This window comes from Ruditapes philippinarum, unplaced genomic scaffold (assembly GCF_026571515.1).
Source record: "Ruditapes philippinarum isolate M1 unplaced genomic scaffold, ASM2657151v2 ctg5897_1_1_1_1, whole genome shotgun sequence".
NCBI classification, from domain to species: Eukaryota; Metazoa; Mollusca; class Bivalvia; order Venerida; family Veneridae; genus Ruditapes; species Ruditapes philippinarum.
The window spans coordinates 29,458-54,669 of record NW_026859329.1 but is presented as its reverse complement, the minus strand read 5'-3'; the positions used below and the strand labels follow the sequence as shown (position 1 = coordinate 54,669).

The 25,212-nt window shown below is 34.1% G+C and overlaps 1 protein-coding gene across 1 annotated transcript; it reads right to left on the bottom strand.

Annotated features, from left to right (window-relative positions):
• Positions 1 to 634: 634 nt before the first annotated feature.
• Positions 635 to 25,212, bottom strand: LOC132756103 (uncharacterized). The gene is made up of 10 exons (XM_060747092.1): positions 25,111 to 25,212; positions 22,993 to 23,275; positions 17,035 to 17,373; positions 15,551 to 15,647; positions 13,055 to 13,170; positions 12,215 to 12,277; positions 10,210 to 10,263; positions 7,460 to 7,659; positions 5,588 to 5,665; positions 635 to 2,150 (listed from the first exon to the last, which is right to left on the bottom strand). Exons 2-10 carry the CDS (start codon positions 23,273 to 23,275, stop codon positions 2,055 to 2,057), a joined length of 1,326 nt encoding a protein of 441 aa, XP_060603075.1. The 5' UTR covers positions 25,111 to 25,212; the 3' UTR covers positions 635 to 2,054.

The following is a 25,212-nucleotide window of genomic DNA, read 5'->3' as shown; positions in this document are numbered from 1 at the left end:
AGACTTCATTGTTTAAGTGCTGAAAATGCATCTCTAAACAAAACCAGACTTTTTTCTATCCAAAGGATTTCCCTAGATAACTACACATGCAAATAATATTTCTTTAGCCTAAATTCAGTCAATGGCCCAGAGAACAAATGTTTTTTTCTTTTGCCTCAATCAACAGCCATTGGCCAAGAAAGTGCAACATGTATGATGCTAGGAAAGTCATGTAGAAAGAATTAATCTATAATATAATAATACAAGGCTGAGCACAAAGGTTCACAATTAGTCTAACATGGCAAATAAATTTTGTCAAATTAAGTTTGTAGCATAAAATGTTACAACTTATATTTGTCAAAGTAACCTAGATTTGGATATATTTCTGTCACAGATCAAAAATATTATAATTCAATTTACCGGTCTTAAATTTTTTTTGTTAATTTCTTTAAATATCATAAAATTTACAACAGTTCTCCTTTACCTAATTAGGAAAAAAAACCTTTTTTTTGGTGTGAATAATGAAAAGCAACTTTTCTTCATTTTTTTAAATTTTTTAAAATTAACCAAAGGACTTAGTGTAAACTAATCAATCAAAAATTTTGATAAATATAGAAAATTGTTATTTGAAAAAATATTCCAGATCATGAAGTAAAAACATATTCATGAAATAAAAGTGTATCCTTTAAAAAATAAAATAACGATGGGATAGGAACTAAAAAGATATCAAAATCAATCTTCTTTTGAAATTCTTTGGATTTCTTAAACAACATCTTTAACAATAAAAACCTTTTAAAATATAATTTAAAGTTTTTTTTTGTCTCTCATTTTTCTCAAAACATGAGTTTTATCTCAATAAAACTACTTATATATGCAATTGAGGTGGATTTTCAAATCCTAACAAGCATATGAATGGTCAACATCACTTTTTATGTATCAGCTTTTACTGTTTCAGCAATCACTGATTTTTTTCAGCTCAATTATAAATAATAGAGCATACAGGTTTAAAAAGGTTACGAGCCCCAGAGGGTTCAAAACCATAATTCCCATGGTTGAGAGGTACACACTTTTACTGCTAGAGATGCATGCAGCATCACTAAAATGCTGCCCTACTATCAGCTATCATTCTTTCAAGTAAGTTTTTCCAGCTTTCTTTTAATTACGTGTACATCAAGATATGACAAACTACTTCACAAGAACAAGACATATTTTATCTTTTCAAATTATACTAAAGGTATCTATGTAATCTTTAAAATTTCATTAAAGTGACATTATGCTCATATTTTCATAGTCAAGTTGAGCTGAATGGACTTTTTATTTCAAAAGATTAACTGTTTAAATGGTGTTTGACGAACAGTTTATTTTGGAAAATGTTTAGGATAAAATTCAAAATCTGCCTATAATATAAAAAGACTGCCCCACTCTTTCATGTTTCAGGTAAGTTCTAAGCGATATTTACAAAAATTCCGTTTCGATCCAGGGTTGTTTTATTGTTTATATGCAGTAAATTATTAAATTAAAAGGAATTATGGCTATATAAAAACTTATTTTGACTTTCACCTGTTCACTCACTGAATACCCTTGAATTAGCATAATGTCACTTTAATCTTTGTCAACTCAATAATTGTAAGTATTGCCATAAAACAGAGTACACAATAAGATTATTGAGTTTTTCACTTCTAATGAAATTCGTAGTTACAGCCAAGCAGTATAATGTGTGCAGTAAAAGAAAAGAAGAGGTTTCAACAGCCCAGCTGGGTCTTTAGCGTAGCAGAAAATAAAAGTATATCAAACAATAAAATATTAAACCACATTGTGACTGAATCAAAAATTATTTGAAGATTTGTAAGTAAGATCTTCAATCTATGTTTTACATCTTTTTATCTTATCAAAAAGGGAGAAAAAACTGCATTTTTGTTGTAACAATATCAAAGAAAATCAATGTATCGCTGAAACAGTAAAAGTGAGAGAAAAAAAAACAGGAAGAAAGTAGGAGAAAATTTCTTCTTGCAGCAGTAAACATCTTAAAGACATCCAAATTTCATTTGTTATAAAAAAAATTTATCTTTTGTTACTTATAATTTTGAATCTACTATTTGCATAGGTATTGTCTGTTCTATGTCCTCATCTGTATAATGGGTGCTGACAAGAGATTTCAATTTCTTCATGAACTGAAATACAAAAAAGTGGACTATTAAGAAATTTGACAATATAATTATTATACAAAAAAGGAATATTCAGAAATATAACAGCATAATTATTTGTAATCCATATGCTCTTATGTTTGAACAAGTACTCCCAAAAGGGCCATCAATTGGGCCCTTATAAAGCACTTACCTGTTTATAAGTGCTCTAAATAACAAGGAACATTTTATATTGTTTATGAAAGAAAACCAATTATAATGTAAAATCACAATGTTCATATCTGTATTTGAAAAAGTGCATATGTAAACACGTTTTTTTTGCAAAATTTAGGCTGTGTTACCTAGTTTTTTTAACCCCAAGTGATCCTTACATTTATAGTGTTAACAAGGTATTTCCATATTTGGGCTCTGTGGTCTAGTTTTTGACCCCAGATGACCTATATTAATATTGAGCTAGAAACAACACAACAACTTTTCAAACAAATTTCCAAGATACTTGCGCTAAAAATATTGCCTCTAGACTGTAACCTGCCAATAGGTTTTTCCATAATATATTTGGAATGAAATTAGCACCTCCTGGGTGTTAACAGGGCTTTTCCTACTTTAGGTTTTCACCCCTGTAGAATCATACTCACTCTTGAGCTACACATCACCTAAACAACCTTTTTGACCAATTTTCAGGATATCTGGGCTGAAAAATGTTACCTCTAGAGTATTTACAATGTGTTTGCATATATGGGCTTTGTGACCTATTTTTTGACCCCAGATGACCAAGACAAGATCATGAGCTAGAAATCATCCTAAAAAGTATTTTCCTATACAAGTCTTATGTAAACTAAGTGACCTCTGGGTGGAGCCAATTTTTAACCAAGGGCTATAATTTGAAGAAAATTGGTAGAGGTCCATTGGACAATGTTTCATATCAAATATCTAAGCTAAAACCTCTAAAATGTAATACAAGAAGATTTATTTTTTCATCAACATATCAGGTGTAATACAAGAAGATTTTTTTTTCATCAACATAATATTATTAGGCAATTCAATGACCTCCTGGGGCGGGCTAATTTTGACTGCAGGGCTTTTCAATCTGGTGCTAGGGGGCCTGAGGGATGTTACACTTTTGCATTATTCCTCGTGTACTGACTCAAATGAACCATGTCTGCAATTTTCATGTAACTTTGCTGTTTTTGTTGCTTCAGAGAGATCCTTTTTTTCCAGATATTTATACTATTTGAACAAACTTGGTAGATACACACTATAAGATGTTTCATACTAAATATCTAAGCTCTTATGGGGTGTCCGTGGCCGAGTGGTTAAGGTCGTTGATTTCAAACCACTTGCTTCCTCACCGCTGTGGGTTCGAATCCCGACGTAAAATCCAAAACAAGAGGGCCATGATGGCCCTACAAGAGGGCCATGATGGCCCTGAGGTCGCTCACCTGTATATAGCCCCCCCTCCCCCCTGGGCCAATTTTTACCCAAGGGCTTTTATTTGTTTATTTGAACAGACTTGTAGACACCCATAAGAAAGATGTTTCAATTGCTAAACATCTAAGTTCTAGCTCATTGGGTTTTTTAAAAGAAGATTTTTTAAGTTTTTACTATACACATATAGTTAAAAACAATGACACCCCTGGGGCAGGGCCAGTTTTGACCCCCGGGCTTTTATTTGAACAAACTTTGTAGATATTTACTTAAAAATGTTTCATGCTTAATATCTAAACTCTAGCTATTTGGGTTTTTTCAAAGAAGTTTTTGCTATACACATATAAGGAAAATCAATGACCCCCGGGGCGGGGCCAGTTTTGACCCCAGGGATTTTATTTGAACATACTTGGTAGACACCCATTAGAACATGCTTCATGCTAAATATCTTAGCTCTAGCTCTTTGGGTTCTTTAAAAGAAGATTTTTTAAGTTTTTACTATATGCATATAGGGAAAATCTATGACCCCCTGGGGCAGGGCCAATTTTGACCTCAGGGCTTTTATTTGAACAAACTTGGTAGACACTCATTAGAAGATGTTTCATGCTAAATATCTTAGCTCTAGCTCTTTGGGTTCTTTAAAAAAAGATTTTTAAGTTTTTACTATATGCATATAGGGAAAATCAATGACCCCCTGGGGCTGGGCCAATTTTGACCCCAGGGCTTTTATTTGAACAAACTTGGTAGACATTCACAAAAGATGTTTCATGCCAAATATCTAAGCTCTAGCTCTTACAGTTCTTTAAGAGAAGATTTTTTTAAGTTTTTACTATATGCATATAGGGAAAATCAATGATCCCCCGGGGCGGGGCCAATTTTGACCCCAGGGCTTTTATTTGAACAAACTTGGTAGACACTCACTAGAAGATGTTTCATGCCAAATATCTAAAAGCTCTCTAGCTCTTTTACGGTTCTTTAAAAGAAGATTTTTTAAAGTTTTTACTATATGCATATAGGGAAAATCAATGACCCCCTGGGGCGGGGCCAATTTTGACCCCAGGGCTTTTATTTGAACAAACTTGGTAGACACTCATTAGAAGATGTTTCATGCCAAATATCTAAGCTCTAGCTCTTAGGGTTATTTAAAAGAAGATATTTAAAGATTTTTCTTTCGGTTGCCATGGCAACCAGAGTTCTGCATGGAATTAAATTCTTTGAACAATTTTTAAAGGTGATCACCAAAGGAACATTCCTGTGAAGTTTGGATGAAATTGGCTCAGTGGTTTATGAGGAGATGTCATTTAAAGCAAAAGTTTACGGACGGACGGACGAAAAGCGATCACAAAAGCTCACCCTGTCACTTTGTGACAGGTGAGCTAACAAACAAACTAACTTTTGTTTTTTGGTTTTTTATAGGTTTATTAAGTTAAGCACTGAACTGAATTAATTAAACAATTTTTAAAGACCTTCATGACAGGAACATTCCTGCCTCGTTCTAACAATATTGTTCTATTGGAATAGGAGATGTTGTTTTAAAGAAAAGTTTAAATGCAATTAAAAGCGCACAGACGGGAAATTGACCCAAAAGCTCACCCTTGACATCTGTGCTCAGGTGAGCTAAATAGAAAGGCACAGTTATGTAATAGAAAGGCACAGTTATGTAATAGAAAGGCACAGTTATGTACTTTTGCAATATCATGTAAATGTACTTTGTATTGAAAACTGTGGAAATTATGAAGCCATTGGTACACATAGACTTTAAGCTAAATCCAACATGTCGTTTAACATTTACCTCGTACAAATGGATGAATGGTTCAATTATTTTATGCCCGGAGGAAATAAAAAATGTTCTCAGCCTCACTCATCCATTACAAAAACAAACAAACCATGGGATGAAAGTAGACAACCTATTGACAAACAGACTGACATCTTTTGAAAGGTCTAAAAACCTACATAAATATTAACTCCCCTGCATAACATTTTGATGCTCAAACATTGATAAAACGCTACATTATGTATCAAATCATAATCAAAATTACCTGCTGTGGTAACGGCTCGCCACTGTGTACTGTCCTGTAACCAGATTCAATTGAGCCTCGATCCAGTTCTTGATCTAACTGTAAAAGAATCATTTCATTCAGTTGTATTTTAAGTCAATGGAACAAACTAACCTGATTAAAAATGCATCTTGTGGATGTAACTATGTTAATTAATGTTGTTTTTTCCCCCCATAATTTTAGATCTTTTAAACAAAAGAAATGTTTTTTAGTGTATTAGTGTTAATGGTGTTTTTTTTAATTTTTGAGAATGCAAATTGTTCATCATTTATGCAAATTAAAAAACAAGAGCCCAGTTTGAGCCGGGTGATGCTCCCCCAATAGGTTTTGGACACTGGAAAGTACACCTCTTGTAGTTTCAGAGTTATGTCCCTGGAAAAAGTTCAAAGTGCAATAATTCCAAAATTAGGCAAGGCAGAGTTACTCTTCTTTGCACTGCACTTATAATCAATGTGATCTATCAACCTACAAAGTTTCTTGATGATATCTTTTATGATTTCCAAGTTATGTCCCGGACAACTCCAAAAAGTAAAAATAAATAAAGGGCAATTACTCAAGAATTAGGCAAGGCAGAGTTATGATTATTATGCACTGCACATCTACCCATTGAGATAAATCTACCTACAAAGTTTCATGTTAATATCTCTTATAGTTTTACAGCTATGTCCTGGACAAGATTTTTCTAAAAGGGGAGATAATTCAAAAATGAGGCTTTACAGAGTTATGGTTCTTTTGCACTGCACCTGTACTCAATGAGATCTATCTACCTACAATGTTTCATCTTGATATCTCTTATAGTTTTAGAGTTATGTTCCGGACAAAGTGCAAAGTGTTAAAATTAACAAAGGGCAATAACTCCAAAATTAGGACAAAAAGAGTTATTGTTCTTATACACTGCACATCTACCCATTGAGATCTATTCACCTACAATGTTTCATGTTGATATCTCTTATAGTTTTCGAGATATGCCCCGGACAAGATTTTTCTATAAGGGGAGATAATTCAAAAACCGAGCAAAATAGAGTTATGGTTCTTTGACACTGCACTCCCCCTCAATGCCCTCTACCACTGTATGAAGTTTCAACAAATTATCTCCAAGGAATTTCAAGTTATGCTCCGGACAAGACAACGGACGGATAAACAGACAGACAAGGCACCGACTATATGCTCCCCCCAAAATTTTTCGGGGAGCATAATAAATTTTATTAAAGTGAAAGGAATTACGGCAAAATGTAAACTTTTTTTTGCTGGATTTGCATGTCAATGGAACTTTAATGTCATCTCCAAATATAACTTCATATAAAGTTAAGATAAATACCAACAAAAAGTTCTTTAAGAGTTTTTTCCAGGACTGGGACCTTTTGAATTGTAAATATTTGAGCCATTATTTTTGAATATAGTCCTATTTCACACTGATAAATTATAGCTGTTCAATGTGGAAATAAGTTAATTCATATGTTGGAAAATGTCTTGATTCATAACAAACACCTTATTTAAGAAGTCTCATAGTTAAATCGGAATGTCTCTGTTTCTAATGTTTTTAGTCAATGATAATTTTGTAAACGTTGACAACTTTACAATAATGAATTATCATTAAAAAATATGACTCCCCCCCCCCAACTTTTGGGCTTTGTGAATGGGACTGTATTTCTGCCAAAGAAAAATAAAACAATAAACCATTGTCTTTACATAAAAGCCTGTTTAGTTATAAGGCTTTTGTAACACAATGAAACAATGAACAAACCACTGACAAACTACATAGCATTCATATTTTCTCAAAAATTATCAAAAGTGTTGGTTTTTCACATGAGCTAAGAAAAAGAACAAAGGTTGGAATAATCAAAGATATGCTACCTCAATTTCTGATACATTGGACGTGGACACTCCCGTATCTGCTGACGAACTCTTTCTTGTAATACTTTCATCCTTGTTATCACCTAATATGTTGATCACAATATCCCCATTCTTCGTGTTGTACTTGGTAAAGCTACAGTTTTTCTGTATCTTCTTAAAACGTGTGTTTCCTTCTTTCTTCTTTGATCCCGACTGATAATCTGATATGAGCATTACAAAATGAAAACAAATTCTTTAAGAGCACATGCCATAACTGTATCAATAAACTTAATTTATTTCTATTTTTCTTTTTTAGAGAGATAGTTATGCCCATTTAACTAGAAGTGAGGATGATGGTCACAAACAAGTGACAATAACTTAAAGGGTATAGAAAATTAGTTGGCTGGTGCAAAAACCTCAATGCCAATACTAATGAGAACAAAAGGCAAAATGCTACCAAAATCAATGCCAGAATTGTGTTCTATTGTCTGGAGAGGACGGGGGTGGGGGGTGATGGTAATAAAGAACTATTCTAAACTTCGAAGCAATGTCTTAAAATTTATAGAAGACAAGAATGTGTAGAAACAAATGGACCTGATCATGTTTTTTGAACAGTAAAAAAACATTTCCAAAAGGTTTACCCATTCATTAAGTAATGGAGGAACGATTGCTAAAAAGTATTGTTAGGGCTGGGTATTGCCAGGCAAGTTGCTAGAGGATATAGAAAATAGACACACGCTTATACCAACTTACATTATGAACTAACCAAAAAATAATATATACAATGTGGTCAACAGTCCTGCTATCAATTAATATGAAATACATTAACAACAGACTAGTTGATATAAAACAGATTCACAAATGTACAATTAAATCATTTAGCAAGACTAAATTACAACCTATTCCTGTTGTAAGATTTTTCCATGATGAAAATCAATGAACATGAAGTAGTATGCAATAGAATATGATAATAATGTGATGATTTGTATATTTCTCTATATATTCATGTGTACTTTACACAAGTATTGTTATTAAAAGGAAACATATTATATCTATATGTACTTTTTCATTTTCAAAATTTAATCATTCTTAGAAAGTCAAGGGCAATAACTCCACAAATACTGAAAAAATCCACAAACAAAACCCTATGTACACAGCTACATAAAAAAATTATGTTGATCAAAATTCCTGTAAAGTTTCATGACTCTAAGTCAAATACTTTTTGAGCTATATCGACACAAATTGAAAATCTTTACTTCATCAAGGGCAAACACAAAACCTCAGGTGCTCAATTTTAAATGCTGATCAACATTTCTGTAAAGTTTGACTTAAGCTCAAGCACTAAAAAGTTTCATGTAACACAAAATGGAACAAACTGACAATGCTCCCCACACACACTATATATCTCATATATCTCATCTGTACAAATGTTTAACCCTTTACCTCATACAGACAGGTTTTGATGGCTTTTCAACCTCACCCCCCCCCCCCTTTTTTGAGGCCAGTCAAAAAAATACCCTATTTAGACCCCAAACACTGTTTTTTGTTTGAGAAATGTTGTTAAGAAAAAATGGGTCAAAGACAGAAAAGGCCAGGTTGCATTTGTATACCAAATATCATGAGGCTGTGATGTTACAAAAAAATGTTTACCATTGACCATTTATGTCTAAAATTTAACTAAGTCGGTAAACAGGAAATGGATGAGCAACAGACCTGGAACTGAATCCCACAATATGGGACCAATGCTGTATGCCAAATATCAAGAGGCTGTGATAGGTAGTTGCTGATAAAACTGTTTTGAAAATTTCCTACCATTCACCATTAATGTTGAAAATTTAACTAAGTCGGTAAACAGGAAGGGGATGAGTGACAGACCTGAAATCGAATTCCACAGTATGGTACCATGTGTCAATGCTGTATGCCAAATATCAAGAGGCTGTGATAAGTAGTTGATGAAAACACTGTTACGAAATTTCCTACCATTCACCATTAATGTTGAAAATTTAACTAAGTCGGTAATCAGAAAAAGGATGAGTGACAGACCTGAAATTGAATCCCACAGTATGGGACCATGTGTCAATGCTGTATGCTAAATATCAAGAGGCTGTGATAAGTAGTTGCTGAGAAAACTGTTACGAAAAATTTTCCCCGCCCGCCGCCCATCATTCACCATATTATACCCCGAGTTCGCACATGTGCAACCCGGCCAAAAAGTGATCACTTTTTCGGCGCCGCCCCCAATCGAAAAGGTACATCAAGGGGTTGCCAGAATGGGGATGTGCCCCTTCTGTTTGGGGGAGTTTGAAGGGGAGAGGCAGTCCCCCTTATCGCCAAAAATTTTTTTGAACATGTGACAGGCTAAAAATGGCCTCAGACCAACGCTGAAAAGCCTTTTACTCTGTCACTATCCATTGAGAAGTTGCAGCACTTTGAAATCAGTTTTGATGGAAAAAAAAACAATGCAAAAAAGTGATTTTTGGCAATTTTGAGACGTTCCCCCGTTGCCATGATAACAGGAAATTTAAGATTGAGCATGCTGTTACAGAGGTTAACATTTGTGCCAAATTCCATCAGTTTTGAAGCATTTTTCAAAGTTTCATAGCAGTTTGAATTTGTAACAGGAGGCTTTTCAAGGAAAACGGCCATTTTTCACAATATGCTCATGAGATAAAGGGTTAATAAGTACATAAAAAATCTCTGTCTCATTTGGACAATTTTACAGTTACTTATTTTATAATGGACAATTAGAAATAATAATAAGATATTTCTACCTCCTCTCCTATTCCTTGAGTTTCTACGTCTCCAACAGATACAACAAACTGAAACTATACCAAAAATTAATGATTATCCACCTAAACAAAACTATCAATTACTTAAAATATTTCAAAATACATGAAATAAGTTATTACCATATCAGATTTATCAAATATACTCAACAAGAGGGCCATGATGGCCCTGAAGTCGCTCACCTGTATATAGGCCCCCGTATCAGGGCCAGTTTAAACCCCAGGGCTTTTATTTGAACAAACTTGGTAGACACCCATTAGAAGATGTTTCATGCTAAACATCTAAGGTCTAGCTGGTCAAGGTTTTTCTTTACACATATAGTTAAAAACAATGACACACCTGGGGCAGGGCCAGTTTGAACCCCAAGGGCTTTTATTTGAACAATCTTTGTAGAAACTTACTAGAAAATGTTTCATGCTTAATATCTGAACTCTAGTTATTCGGATTTTTTTTGAAGATTTTTAAGTTTTTTCTATACACATATAAGGAAAATCAATGACCCCAAGGGTGGGGCCAATTTTGACTTACTAGAAGATGTTTCATGCTTAATATCTAAACTCTAGCTATTTGGGTTTTTTCAAAGAAGATTTTTAAGTTTTTGCTATACACATATAAGGAAAATGGAAAATCAATGTCCCCTGGGGCGGGACCAATTTTGACCCCAGGGCTTTTATTTGAACAAACTTCGTAGACACTCACTAGAAGATGCTTCGTGCTTAATATCTAAACTCTAGCTATTTGAGTTTTTTCAAAAAAGACTTTTTAAGTTTTTGTTATACACATATAAGGAAAATGAATGACCCCCGGGGCGGGGCCAATTTTGACCCCAAGGCTTATTTTGAACAATCTTGGTAGACACTCACTAGAAAATGTTTCATGCTTAGTATCTAAACTCTAGCTATTTGGGTTTTCAAAGAAGATCTTTTAAGTTTTTGCTATACACACATATAAGGAAAATCAATGACCCCCAGGGCGGGACCAATTTTGACCCCAGGGCTCTTATTTGAACAAACTTGGTAGACATCCATTAGAACATGTTTCATGCTAAATATCTTAGCTCAAGCCTGTGACCAGGGTCGCACGGAAGAGAAATATAACATTTCCTATATAGACAAGAAGAGGTCTTTATCAAGAGAATCCTCTATCTGTTAAGCACTGTAGTGTTAGTTAGGGTGGCTTTTGTCATGAAAATGAATAATTATTTAGGTGGTTTGGACACAGTTTTGACTGTTTATTGATTGCCAATACATTATATTGACCAAAAAATATTTCTGTTCAATATGTACAATATGGGAAATAAAATGTTAATTACAAGAAAAAAAATATCTTAGCTCTAGCTCTATGGGTTCTTTAAAAAAAGATTTTTTAAGTTATTACTATATGCATATAGGGAAAATCAATGACCCCCGGGGCGGGACCAATTTTGACCCCAGGGCTTTTATTTGAACAAACTTGGTAGACACCCATTAGAAGATGTTTCAAGCTAAATTTCTAAGCTCTAGCTCTTTGGGTTCTTTAAAAGAAGATATTTAAAGTTTTTTCTTTTGGTTGCCATGGCAACCAGAGTTCTGCATGGAATTAAATTCTTCGAACAATTTTCAAAGGTGACCACCAAAGGAACATTCCTGTGAAGTTTGGATGAAATTGGCTTAGTGGTTTATGAGGAGATGTCATTTAAAGCAAAAGTTTACAGACGCCGGACAAAAAGCGATCACAAAAGCTCACCCTGTCACTTTGTGACAGGTGAGCTAAAAAAATTGATCTTATTGCCTGGCACAAGTTGTTACCACAATTTTAAGTCCTTCTGGAACAAAAAAAAAAAATGTGATTTTTTCCTCTTTCCGACATTGCAAAGTATATATCTAAATTACATTGCTTATAATTGCCACCAAACAAAATAAGGACCAGCAAAAATCCTAAACATGAAACAGGGGCTATACATTTAGATATTGTAAAAATTATCATCTAATAGACATTAGAAAAAATTACCTAAAACAATCACAACTGTAGAAGACACAAACACTGCTACTAGTATAGTGACCAAATTTGAATCTAGAAAAGAAACAAATTATACAACTAATAATAATGTGATATCGTAAAAATTGTAATTTATTTAAATATTCTCTTTATACATGTACATACACTGCCAACCAATTGTACTTTTCTATTTTTCGCTAGTCATAAAAATCTTCATCTATACTGATAATGTGCTGTATCTGTTATAACACTTGTTCAATGTGTAAAATTTCAATTAGGATACTCGTGGATGCAGGTGTGAATAGCATGCCCACTCTTGTTGCTGACCAACATTTCAGTAAAGTTTCATGACTCCAGTTCAGGTTTTTGAGCTACACACAACACAAATTGAAGATGGCAAATTTATACTAAGTCAAGGGCAATTACTCCGACACAACTGTATGCAAGCACAGACAAGTGCAGATCGAAATCCCACACCCAGAGTGGGGACCTAAAAAAAGTCATGGCAGTAGTTGTGGGGGCCTCGTGTAGTGACTTCCAATAATGATCCCCAAGACATGCATCAAGTTTTCAGGGAATTCCTTCAGTGGTTTTGTTTCAGATTTATGATGTTACACACACAGTCACATTTCAGTTAAAATCCATAACATAAAGTTTTGGGCCATGGATAGTCATCTCAAATTTTAAAACTCAAAGACATGAATAAATAAGCAAATTTCTATAGTGGTTAATGAGAAATGAGTTTTACAAGATGCACCTAAAGAACCTTAAGCAAGACATAATTTGTCCACATTAATGGCCAGTAGAGTAGTACACATGTATATTGCCAATAAGCCAATCAACAAAACTAACCTTTCTGATGAGGTGATGTTGATGGAGTGGACGGACTTGTGATATTAATATGTTTTGAGATTTCTGGAGGAGACGGAGTTACATTTTGGTCTGGATGAGCAGTGGTTTCTTTTATCCTGTAATAGAAATATATTAAATTAATGACAATCATTCATAATTTGGTTTAAAGTTAAAAGTTAAACATATTTTTAATCAAGATATATAATAATATGTTAATAATTTACAATTTAAAGCAGAAAGGAATTGGACCAAGAGCTGCAATAATTCATTGTAGTTCTCTCCTTTAACAAAGCAATGTAAAAATATAATACATGGCTTACAGTATTCCTAGAAAAAAATTCGCATTTTAAGTTAGCGCTTTTCGCTGTAGGCATGATTCCGCGAATCTTTATAGCTGCGAATATGTCACTTATAACAAATCCGTGAACATTTCAACCAAATATAAACATAAATGTGCAGAATATTTATTATAATCTAATTACACAAAAAGTGCTACAGAAATGTGTAAAGAAATATGTATGTATGTTATAGATACCTGTTTGGACCCTGAATAAAATAAATTGTCAATTATTAGTAGTCAAGACGTTAACAAAAGCATTTACAGTTTGTGTACATTGAATGGCTTGGTTTTTATTTGCTTGGAGTAGGTGTAATCCTTTGTTAAAATTACAATAGCGATCAAGAGCTACACTGATAAGCAGCTGTTATGCTGTTATAATAAAAGCGATGTTCAGTGGGACTGTCCGATACTGAGTAAAAAAATACGTATCAACATTTTGAAGATAAAGTCAGTTATGATTCAAATGAGAATAAGTGCTAATGGGTCTGACTATATCTTACTTAATCATATAATGAAAAAGGTAAGTAAATAAGATAAAAGTGTTCACGGAACAACTGTCTGTGTTCGACAAGTCAATAGATGGGTATTGTCAAAAAAAATTAAAAGAATTAAAAGTATCCAACAGGCGAGGACATGTATCAAAAACGTAGCCTCTTTAAATTTTTTTATATTCGCGAAATTCGCCGTTACTACAAATCCGCGAAAGTTTGTATCCACGAAAATGCTGACGTGAAAAACGCAAAATATTGTATCCGCGAACATTTCTAGGAATACAGTACTTTCATTTTAATTAAACCCTATAAAGAGAGAAAAAAATGAAAGATATTTACAAATATGAAAGTAATTAAACACTATGTTGTATGACAACTAGCATGTTACATGTTAGAACCTTTTTGTATCTCTTACAAATTTATAAAAAGTGCCAAAAATGCTTTTCCTTCGCACTCCAATGCATAATTTTCACCTTAAAACCTTGTTTCAATAAGTAAAGGCAAAGCCTCAAAACGAGCTCTTTGACAGAAATTACAATACATTTCATAAATATGATCACATTTATTAAAATAGAGAAAAGGAATCCCTAAAGAACGCCAAAACAACAAAATTGGAAATATTGCAGGCTCAGTTGGCCCTTTAACGGCTGCATACTTTTTACTTCAATACACTTAGAACTGCACAATTTAGATTTTGATTTATTTCGTCCAAAAAATTCACTTAACACTACTAGTACTACAATCTTTTTTTTTACTTTCCAAATAAGACCATTTCATATTTTATATGATATCTAAATTAAATACACCCTTCATAGTACATAAATTCACTTAAAACTAAATTTCACAATAAGTAATTCCATCTCAGGTAAAGGATGATATCCTGAAACAGGAATGTATTGGAAGTTGATATTGACACAGCACCTATTTCTATTTATTTTGTATTTTATGAGTAAGTCGTATATAAAGGTAATTTCTTACCTGTAATATTATCAAAAATTGCTCTGTATACATGAATCAGTCAAAATTTAAGTACTTAATGATGAATTCATCAAATGACAGTCACAATAGTGAAAGCGCTAAGAATCCCATTTCATGAAAAGGTACATTCGCAAAACTTGTTATTAGGATTGATGGTACACATCAAGGGATTCTAAATGTCAATTTAAATGGGACCATAATGGCACAGGAAACAAGAAAAACTTTTGCCTGGCAGGTTACCTGCTGGTAAGAGATTCCTGGTGTGCTCTAAATACAATAGGACAGGGAACAAAAATAAGCTATGATGAAAAGCAGGCATACTTATTACCCAAAATTTTGCTGTACTTCAGGCAAATGTTTTCAAAACCATCACTTCTGAATATACTCTTGTTATTGTTATGCTAGCTTTGGGAGCAGGCCCTTTGGCTTGGACTTTGAGCTAGCAATCAACAATTAGACACTTGATAAACTTGATTTATCAATTTGGAGAGAAATTTTCAGAGTAATTTTGGAAATTGGGAAAACTGCTGTTTTATTTTCATTTTTGTATTGGAAAAAATGTGTCGTTTTCTGGTATAAGGTACATAAGGGGTGGGGGTGGGAGGTGGGGGGCGGGGCAGCTGCATTTTTAAATAATAATAAGCAATTTAATTTCATGGGTAAAAGCTTAATTTCCAATTTACTTACACAGTACTGCTATTATCACCAGTTCCCATTGAGCATTTGAAATAGTTCAATTTATCCACTACATATCCTTTCTTACATATATTACCACATTGCCTATCTACAAAGAAAAAGTTAATACACCATTCATAGTAATACAACTAAACAGATTTCTTGCCAGCTTACTGTGGGCAGAACGGATAGTACTTGTATATGGCTCGAATACATAGTCTATTTTTTATGGCTACCTCACCAAGCAGTGCTATCATTGCAGAAGAAAAAGCCACTCTATTTAAACATTCCACTCAGAGAACAAGTTTCTGGAATATCAATATCTATGTAATTATCCGCCTTAAATCACTGATGCGGATAGATGTATTGTGCATAGATTACTTCCTCTATGGTATGACCATTCATAGAGGCGACCTGAGAGACTACTAAAGCACATAATAATTCTAGCTCGAGAGGAGATATGAAATATTCTTCATACTACTCGACTTAAAGTACAAAACGTTATATTACGTTAAAAAGAGCAATGAAAAAAAAAAACCCCCTAAAAATATTGGCTTTCAGGATAACGCCCCTTGTCTCACAACAGTGATTGTCATGATTTCCAACTTTTGTGTTGATACCTTTTAAAATGTTTGAATAATAGGGTACATAAAAGTTTTTGCTCAACTCCCAACAACAGGGCCATCCTTAAAAAAATGTTTGTTTGCAGTAACCCGACCCAGAATTTCCAAGGTGGGTAGGTAGGTCGATTTTTATTTTTTTTTATTCAACTGTACTCCCAAATAAACATGGAATTTCAAAATGCTGGACAATATATGCTTTGATAATCTGGTAACAATTAATAAATTGATAACTGAATTCTAATTTAATAAGACCTACATTTTATTTCTTCTATTAACCTTTAAAAGAACAAAAACAAAGCACAAGGCATAATTTCCTGATTCAAAAAAAATAAATTTTTATCCAGACCATGAAAAAAAATTTTGAGTAGGGGCAAATTTTGTGAGTCAGTCGCATTACTGCAAACAAACATTTTTTTAAGGATGGCCTAGTTTGCATCGTTCATTATAGCTAGATCTTTTCTTGGAAACAGGCATTGGCCAACACGAGTTTTCGAGAGGAAAGCTTGCTTGACTATTCTCTTAATGCAAACCTAGTTAATGTAGAATTTTCTAAGTTCAAAAAGGCAACTATTCTGTCAAAATCCAAGTTAGGTTATAGACCTTAGACAGTGATTTTTTGAGATACCAACTTGCATGCAAAAACATAACCAAAGTATGGCGCCGACGCCTGGGTAAGTACAATAGGTCTCCCTATCCTTCGAACAGTAATTGAAGCTTAAAAAGTGATTAAGTATGGCAGCCAGCAGTATATCCTGACAATAATTGTGTATATTTGCTGACTTGCCTTACTATACATCCACTATCTCCAAGAGCAAAATAAGCTTTGATTGATAATAAAATTGGAAAAGCTTCCGAAGCATACATTACACTTACTTGGTAAAAGGCGCTTATCCTTAGGGCAAAGTGTCTCAAAATCAACCAACTTATCACAGACAGAAACCTCATTCTCAGCCAGACTTGTGTACATGTTAGAGTTGGAACTCACAAACCCACGTTCTACATCACAATACCCACGGCCTGGATGAGTATTGTTTCCTGGGTACAACACTTTAATTCCCAGACGTTCAATGAGGTCTGCATCTTCATGTTTAAAATAAGAGCATGCTGTGTAGCAGTTTTCTCTGACTGGCTGGTAAAACGCTTCTGGGCAAACACTTTTCTCTATTACAACTTTCTGGTGATCCTCATCGAAATAAACTTTATTCATCAGACCTTAAATATAGAAGTAAAATCAAAAGTTCAAACAAAAAATAACTTTCATTTCATCAAAGTGCTTTTTACCTATAAATGAGGTTACAGAAACTTCTTTAAATATAAAATGATAAATCAGTCTTCCCTAAAAATTAATCAACTAATACATTTTTTCTTTCCTTTTAACAAAAGATACTGTTATTTTTCTCAAATGTACCTGAAGGGTCCCATCCCCTACCTGTGAAAAAAAGTTCAACAACACCTCAAATAATTCCATTGAATCCTTACAAACACCATGCTGACTGTATGCTTTTGTCAGACTAATTCCAGAATTTTTATATCTCCTTCATAAATTTAAGATATTATAAACTGAAAACCTTAAAATTGGGTAGTTAACTGTTCAGACTCAGAACAATCTCCATGCAACTGGTCAAGTTCTAAGCTTCTGGCATACAACTTTTACTTTCTTCTTCCGGCATTCCTGTTAGAAGGGTACATTAGAAATGTGTCCATACTACACATACTCAACTGTTTTGTCAATCTACTGACACTATGTCAAATTGAAATATTTTCTGGGCTACCCAAGGTGCACAACTTTACATGCTAAGCAACATTCCTGTTAATGTTTATATGGAACAGAATTAATGCATTTATTCTTTCTTGCTTGATGACATTGGAACTTGCATTATGCTTAAGTCCATCTTGCTTGATGACATTGGAACTTGCATTATGCTTAAGTCCATCTTGCTTGATGACATTGGAACTTGCATTATGCTTAAGTCCATCTTGCTTGATGACATTGGAACTTGCATTTTGCTTGATTCCATCTTGCTTAATGACATTGGAACTTGCATTTTGCTTAATTCCATCTTGCTACATGACATTAGAACTTGCATTATGATTGATTTCATCTTGCTTTATGATATTTAAACGTTGCATTATTCTGGATTCCATTTTTCATTATTTCATTCAAACATTTCGTAGTGACCAATGCTTTCATTGAGTGATAACTATTAAACTGGAACGAGCCATTTGGAATACTAAAATATTAACGTCATATACCGTTATGTATAAGCTACCTTTCTTCATGCTCTATACAAACTATTTACGGTTTAGTTTTTCTTGTATCACTTTTATGTAGAAGTCATTTAAAATTGACTATTTTTTGTTCCCTGATGGATTTTGTTAAAATGTGACTTATTTGATTTACAGCTCGCATGGCGTGATTACTATTAGCTTTCGCTTATATCCATTATTCAGTGTTTATGCTTAATAAAGCTCGGTGTCTGAGGCTTTGTGGATTATGTTTGATCATCTTACATTATGATAAACAATTTAAACAATGTCTAGCGATTTGTGAACTGTTAAGGGGCGAGAACTCTGTTAACGGATTTTTTCCATGATTCGCCTATCATCGGAATTTTCCGTACATGTATATATTACGGAATACCGTTAGGGCCATCGTGGTTATACGTTAAAATACAGAGGGCGACAATACTATAAATACGTACCAAGCGCTTAATACATAGATTGCAGTGGAAAGAATATAAATACAAGTAGTAAGGATTATGCAATATAATTTTATACATGTATATGTATACAGTCTAATAGAAAAAATATGCCCGTAAACAGTTATTCAATGGGGCAGTTATATACAGTGGCGGATTCAGGCCTTGGCTTAAGGGCTGCACCTACCCCAAAAGATACGTTGATGAGCTGGGATGGAATATATACGTGTAAGTTTCATGCAATAGTGGTCATAGTGTATTCCCTTATCAAAACATATGCTGTCATCCAGTTGTTAAGCACCTGCCCAGGTATTGCGACTGCGAAGGTCTTTATCTAATGACTTGGACATTAAAAGCAAAAGTTATTAATTGGCCTTTTAACTTATAAAATGTCTCAGAGTCACTAATAGTGGCGAATAGGTATGTAACACATTAAAATATACATGTATAATAAGGAAAGAAGGAAGTTGTTTATTTTTGTGACATGTGCATAGTCAATTATAAATGTTGGGCATATGTGTGTCTGATTATAGATCAGACATCCCGCACACACCACCACATTCACATACATTTGTGCTAAAAGATATACTATGCACATCTTTCAGTAATATATTTTTATCACAGAAATTTATTGAAGTCTATAAAATTCTTACTAAATATGTTTTATTTAAATAAAAACACATACACATAATGTATAGGAATCTGCTTTCCTTATTACGGGTCAAGTAAAGTTGTGCCTGTCTTTAAAAGAAACTTCCATATATATTTTTGTAATAACACTATACATGAATATTCATACTGCCCACTTACAGTGTAAAGGATTAAAAGCACAATGTTTGTGTGAAGCCAAATTATATTTATTTTATTTTACAAAAAAAATAAATCAAGTTTGTACTGTACTAAGTCGTGGCCACGAGTTACTAAGTGGCATGTGTGTGTGTTTATTTATCTCGTGCGCACGAGATACTGTGTCGCGGCCACGAGTTACTAAGTCGTGGCCACGAGATAGTTAAGTCGTGGGAACGAGATACTATATCGTAGCCACGAAATACTATGTAACGGCCACGAGTTACTAAGTCGTTTAAGTCGTGGGAACGAGATAACTAAGTCGTGCAGACGAGATAATTAAATAAGAATACACCATGATTTTTTAAACTTAGAAAATTTCTGTTTAAAGATTTACGTGCAACATTAATCTTTGAAAATACTGAAGTGTTCACTTTGAACTTAATACATGTCTTTAGGATCATAAGGCCCATAAATCAGACATTAATTTTGACTAAGTTATAGCCCTTTGGTGGGACAATTCTATGATAGAATTGGTCATTTTGTACGTACAAAGGCCTGTTAACATTGTTCATACCATAACTTGAGAGGGACTTAGTCCTGGTTTATTTTATTGGGAGGTGAATGATTTAGAAAGAATAAGCTGTAGTTTATATAACCCCAAAAAGATCAGTAGAAGACACCTAATAATTTTTAGGCAATTTGGTCAGAAATCAGGGTGACAATGACGCTAAATCTTTGACCAATCAATAACTTGTATAAATGGCACTACGGGCAAGTGAAGTAGGGGCATCCTTGTTAGGAAAATTCATATAAATAGTGTAATTTGATTGGTTATTTATCTCGTTCGCACGAATTAACTTTCTCGTGGCCACGACTAAACTTTATCGTGGCCACGACATAGTAACTTGTTCCAACGACTTATTTATCTCGTGGCCACGACTTAGTTATCTCGTTCCCACGACTTAATTATCTCGTGGCCACGACTTAGTAACTCGTGGCCACAACATAGTATCTCGTTCCCACGACTTAACTATCTCGTGGCCACGACTTAGTAACCCGTGGCCACGACACAGTATCTCGTGCGCACGAGATAAATAAAAACACACACATGTCACCATTGTGCCACCTTAAGTTTGATAAAAGATTGTCACACACGCTCAAAAAGAAGTGTAAACAATTGTATAAGAGGTGAGTTGCCACTTGTAGGATGAGTTATTAGAGACATATATAACTTTTTTTTCCACATGCTGGCGGAATCTTCAAAAACACGCACTTTTCGTCTGTCGCATCGTGTTCTCTTGTTTTTCAGTAAATTTACATGTCAGTCCCCAACTATAACACTGTTCTGTATACGCCCCTATATAAAGTGGACGCAACTTTGTTTACTCCACGTGCCAAAATACGGGATCATCCGGAAAATAACGGGATGTACCGACAAAGCGACACCTGCTGTCATAATATGAACACAAATTATTGCAACTCGCATTATGCTTACTGCCAACTGCTTAGTGCGTACTGTCACATGCGACTATAATATCGCTATCGTTGTCATCTTTGTTGTCGATGCGCAGTGATCATGTATTGCATTATATTTGTAATCAGTGAATATATTGAAGCATATAAATGCTAAGACACATCAAATTCGCCAATTATTGATCAAAATGAATAGTTTATTTTGACATATGTCGACAATATCAGTGGCAGATTTATAGCAAATTAAAGATACAACTACCATGTTACATATAGTTATAAAGAATGTTATCTTAAACACCAAACATAATACGTTGTCCTTAAAAAAGGATGCAATTAAACATATAGCATATTAAAATATGTGAGTTTGATGGTTTAGTAGGGAACACACAAGGTTGCAATTACATGAAAGTGCATTCAGTAATCATAAGGCATGATTGAATTCAGCAAAACGCAGGTTTTCATTGTCATAAAGAAGTATAGAAGCAAGCATAATGTAAGTTCCGATATCATAAAGCAAGATGGAATAAATGCATTAATTCTGTTCCATATGTTTATGACCCTTGGTCAAATACTTTTTGAACTATGTGCGACACAAGTTGAAAATTGCAAACATTTACTAAGTCAAGGGCAAAACAGAATAAATCCACAAGAGAAACCCCAGGTGCACATCTTCACATGCTAAACAACAATCCTATTAAGTTTCATGACTCTAGGTCAAATATTTTTTGAGCTACATGCGACACTTGTTGAAAATTTCAAATTTTTACCAAGTCAAGGGAAATAACTCTGAACAAATACAAATACTGAACAAATCTACAAGCAAATACTCAGGTGCACAACTACACATCCTGACTAACATTGCTGTAAAATTTCATGACTCTAGGTCAAATTCTTTTTGAGTTATGTGCGACACAGCATGAGAATGGATGGACAAGGGTAAATCCCCCCCAAGTGGGGGCACAATAACCATATAAGTTTGAGAATGACCTCTTTCACAAAAAATAATTTTCTTGAAGGTAAATGACCTTTGTTACATCTTCAAGGGTCTTTCAATAATACAAATGCAGTTTTTGATAATGAAATGTTTAAAAACAAATTATCAGAAGTTAAGTCTGGTCCAACTATGCAATAAACAGTCTTCGAAAAAAACGCCAGTCCGAGGCCCGAGGCCACTAAATTTAGCATCGGTCTGGTGATTATTGCAAGGTTGGTGGTCCGATTGGCCAGTAGTATTTTGGCCATGAAAAAATATTATAAGAAAAATTCATCAAAATAATGAAGCAGGGTTCCCTAAAAGATTGATCTTTTTGCCTTTTTTGCAAATGAAACCCATCAATTCTGTCGTAAATGTTCAAAATACAGCGAAAGATGTCTAAATAGTATTGAGAAATGGAGGCCGCCATTTCTTTTCTTGGATATTTTCCGTACCACACTGTAAATTAAACCATTGTTTATAATTTAGCTATGATTTTGTGATTATTGAGTTAAGTAAATATTTTGTGTGAAAGTGATTTGTTTGAAGCAAAGTGCGTTGTTCATGTTCAATTCTAGTCAATTTTGTCTAAACATTTGGTCCTTTAGATTTTTCAAAGCTGTCAACATATGGCCCAGAATACAAGAAGTATTATGCTTCCTTCAAAATTATCAAGGGAAGCATGCTAAAGAGTTTTCGTTTACCCGTCAATTTATTACATCTATGTATTTGGTCCGGCTAAAAATCAACAGGTCCAGTAAGATCTGAAATTTTACTGGCCCGAATGCCCAGTGCTTTTTAAAGTTTTTTGTGAAGACTGAATAAAGCCCAAAATTGTATAGTTCTAGACCAAAATGTACATGTAAATTATCACTGTTTACGTAATACTTTACATACCTATTCCACAAACTTCCTGCTCGGCACAGAACTCTAAAACACCTCTGCCCTTCTTATCATCTTTGCATACATAGGATGTCCCTATTGCACATTGGAAACCGCAAGCCTTTGTCCTTAACTCCAGAGCACTGTTAGAGTCTGGACATGAATATTTTCTCTTATCATGGCAATAATCGAAGTTCCTGGAACTAAGTTCCGGTACATACACTTTTGTGGCAGTTGCTTTATATGTTACAACTACTAGTAGTAGTAATAAGCACCACGGCAATGTTAGTGACATCATCTGAAAGAATAGAAGTTTGTTATGTTAAATTGTGATTCTCATAGTAATATGCAATACTATTGTAACGTTTTTGGGCACCCAAACCCTGTCTGTGAAAAATTTGCTCATCACAAGAGTGGTCTGTGTCCTGATATATGGGAAAAATTCCCTTATGTTTATTCACACACTTTAGTTTTTGGATATTATTATGTTCATTATCAGTATTATGACTTTCTACCAACTTCATTACATTACTTTCTCCTCCGAAAAGTCTTGTCATTGGGTATAGCCACTCCAGTCCTGCAGTTGACTACATCCTATCGCTGCCACCAAATATAACGTTTTAAAGCACACAAAACCCTGTAGGAGAAAAGCTAGCTCACCACCAAGACTGGTCTGTGTCCTTACATATGGCCTGATTATAAAAGTGACATTAAGCTCAATTGTTTATTGTTTAGTTCAGCTGAACTGATTACATATTTCAAAAGATTGACCATTATAATGGTGATTGACCAACAATTGATAATGGAAAAATAAAATGTTTATGATAAAATATAATTCTGCCTAAAACATAACAAGAGGGCCAAGATGGCCCTACATGTAGATCTGACTCACCTGACCCATCAAACTCATCTAAGGAATTATCTAGACAAGCATCCTGACCATGTTTCAGGACAGTTCAGTAAAAAATGGGTCAAAGACAGAAAAGGCTGGGTTGCATTTGTATACCAAATATCATGATGCTGTGATGTTATGTAAAAAAATTTCCACTGACCATTAATGTCGAAAATTTAACTAAGTGGGTAAACAGGAAGTGGATGAGCAACAGACCTAAACTAGAATCCCATAGTATACAGTAAAGGACCATGTGTCAATGCTCAAAATATAAAAAGACTGATAAGTAGTTGCTGAGAATTTCCACTGACCATTAATGTCGAAAATTTAACTAAGTGGGTAAACAGGAAGTGGATGCGCAACAGACCTGAACTAGAATCCCACAGTATACAGTATAGGACCATGTGTCAATGTTATAATATGCTTAATATAAAAAGAGGGCCATGATGGCCCTGATGTCGCTCACCTGTATATAGCCCCCCCCCCCCCCCCCGACAGGGCCAATTTCAACCCAAGGGCTTTTATTTGAACAAACTTGGTACAGTGCAATCAGAAATCTTCTGAGTTTCATTCATTTCTTGACAGTTTGGGATTGAATATTTCTTGCTACGTATAATCAGCGAAGGTGCCAATGTTATTTTCTTAAAGAGTATTTATTTATCTAAGATTTGACACCAGGATTGTTAAGATTGGTGAAAAATTGATGAATATAATTATATATGCGCTGATAATTGAGATGCTAGTGATATTTCTATATGCAAAATGAAAGTAGAGTAAAATATCGGCTATATCCTGGAATAGACCCCGGGGTCTAAACCAGGAGTATATATAACAGTATAAGGTTCATTCCGTTTTCTTTAGTGTATTATATATACAGGTTTTACTTCTGAAATATACATAGCCTTAGGGGTCTAAACTCTAATCCAGGAGATTGCCAAAATACCTTTATAATATTTTTGAGTCATAAAAATTGTTGTTTTTTTTTTCATAAAATTTATTTTTGTCAATATAATACGATGTTTGGATGATGTTTAAGGGTTTTGGGTTGTAGAGGGGGAACGGGGGTATAGTGTAAGTCATGGCCACGCGACGTTTACCCGTGTCATCCAACATAGGCCGCCATCTTAAAACAAATTATATTTATGCCGGCATAGATTCTAGATCTATATGAAATAAGACCGCAAAAGCGGTTACAATATGTAACCGTTTTTAAACAGGAAATAAATGGAATTGTTGCTTACAATTACTTTTGAAACCAACACTTTTACGGATGTGTCTCATAAATCTGTATAAATCTGACGTAAATTTCATGTGACTGTTAATCGAGAATGTTCCGTGTGGGG

Bases quoted from the DNA above. Each gene is read 5' to 3' on its own strand.
- LOC132756103 (XM_060747092.1), bottom strand. From the start codon at position 23,275: ATGATGTCACTAACATTGCCGTGGTGCTTATTACTACTACTAGTAGTT. The intron at 5,666-7,459 runs GTAGCATATCTT...ATTCTTTTACAG, and splicing joins CCAATGTATCAGAAATTGAG to TTAGATCAAGAACTGGATCG. The intron at 2,151-5,587 runs GTAATTTTGATT...TTTGTATTTCAG, and splicing joins GCGAGCCGTTACCACAGCAG to TTCATGAAGAAATTGAAATC.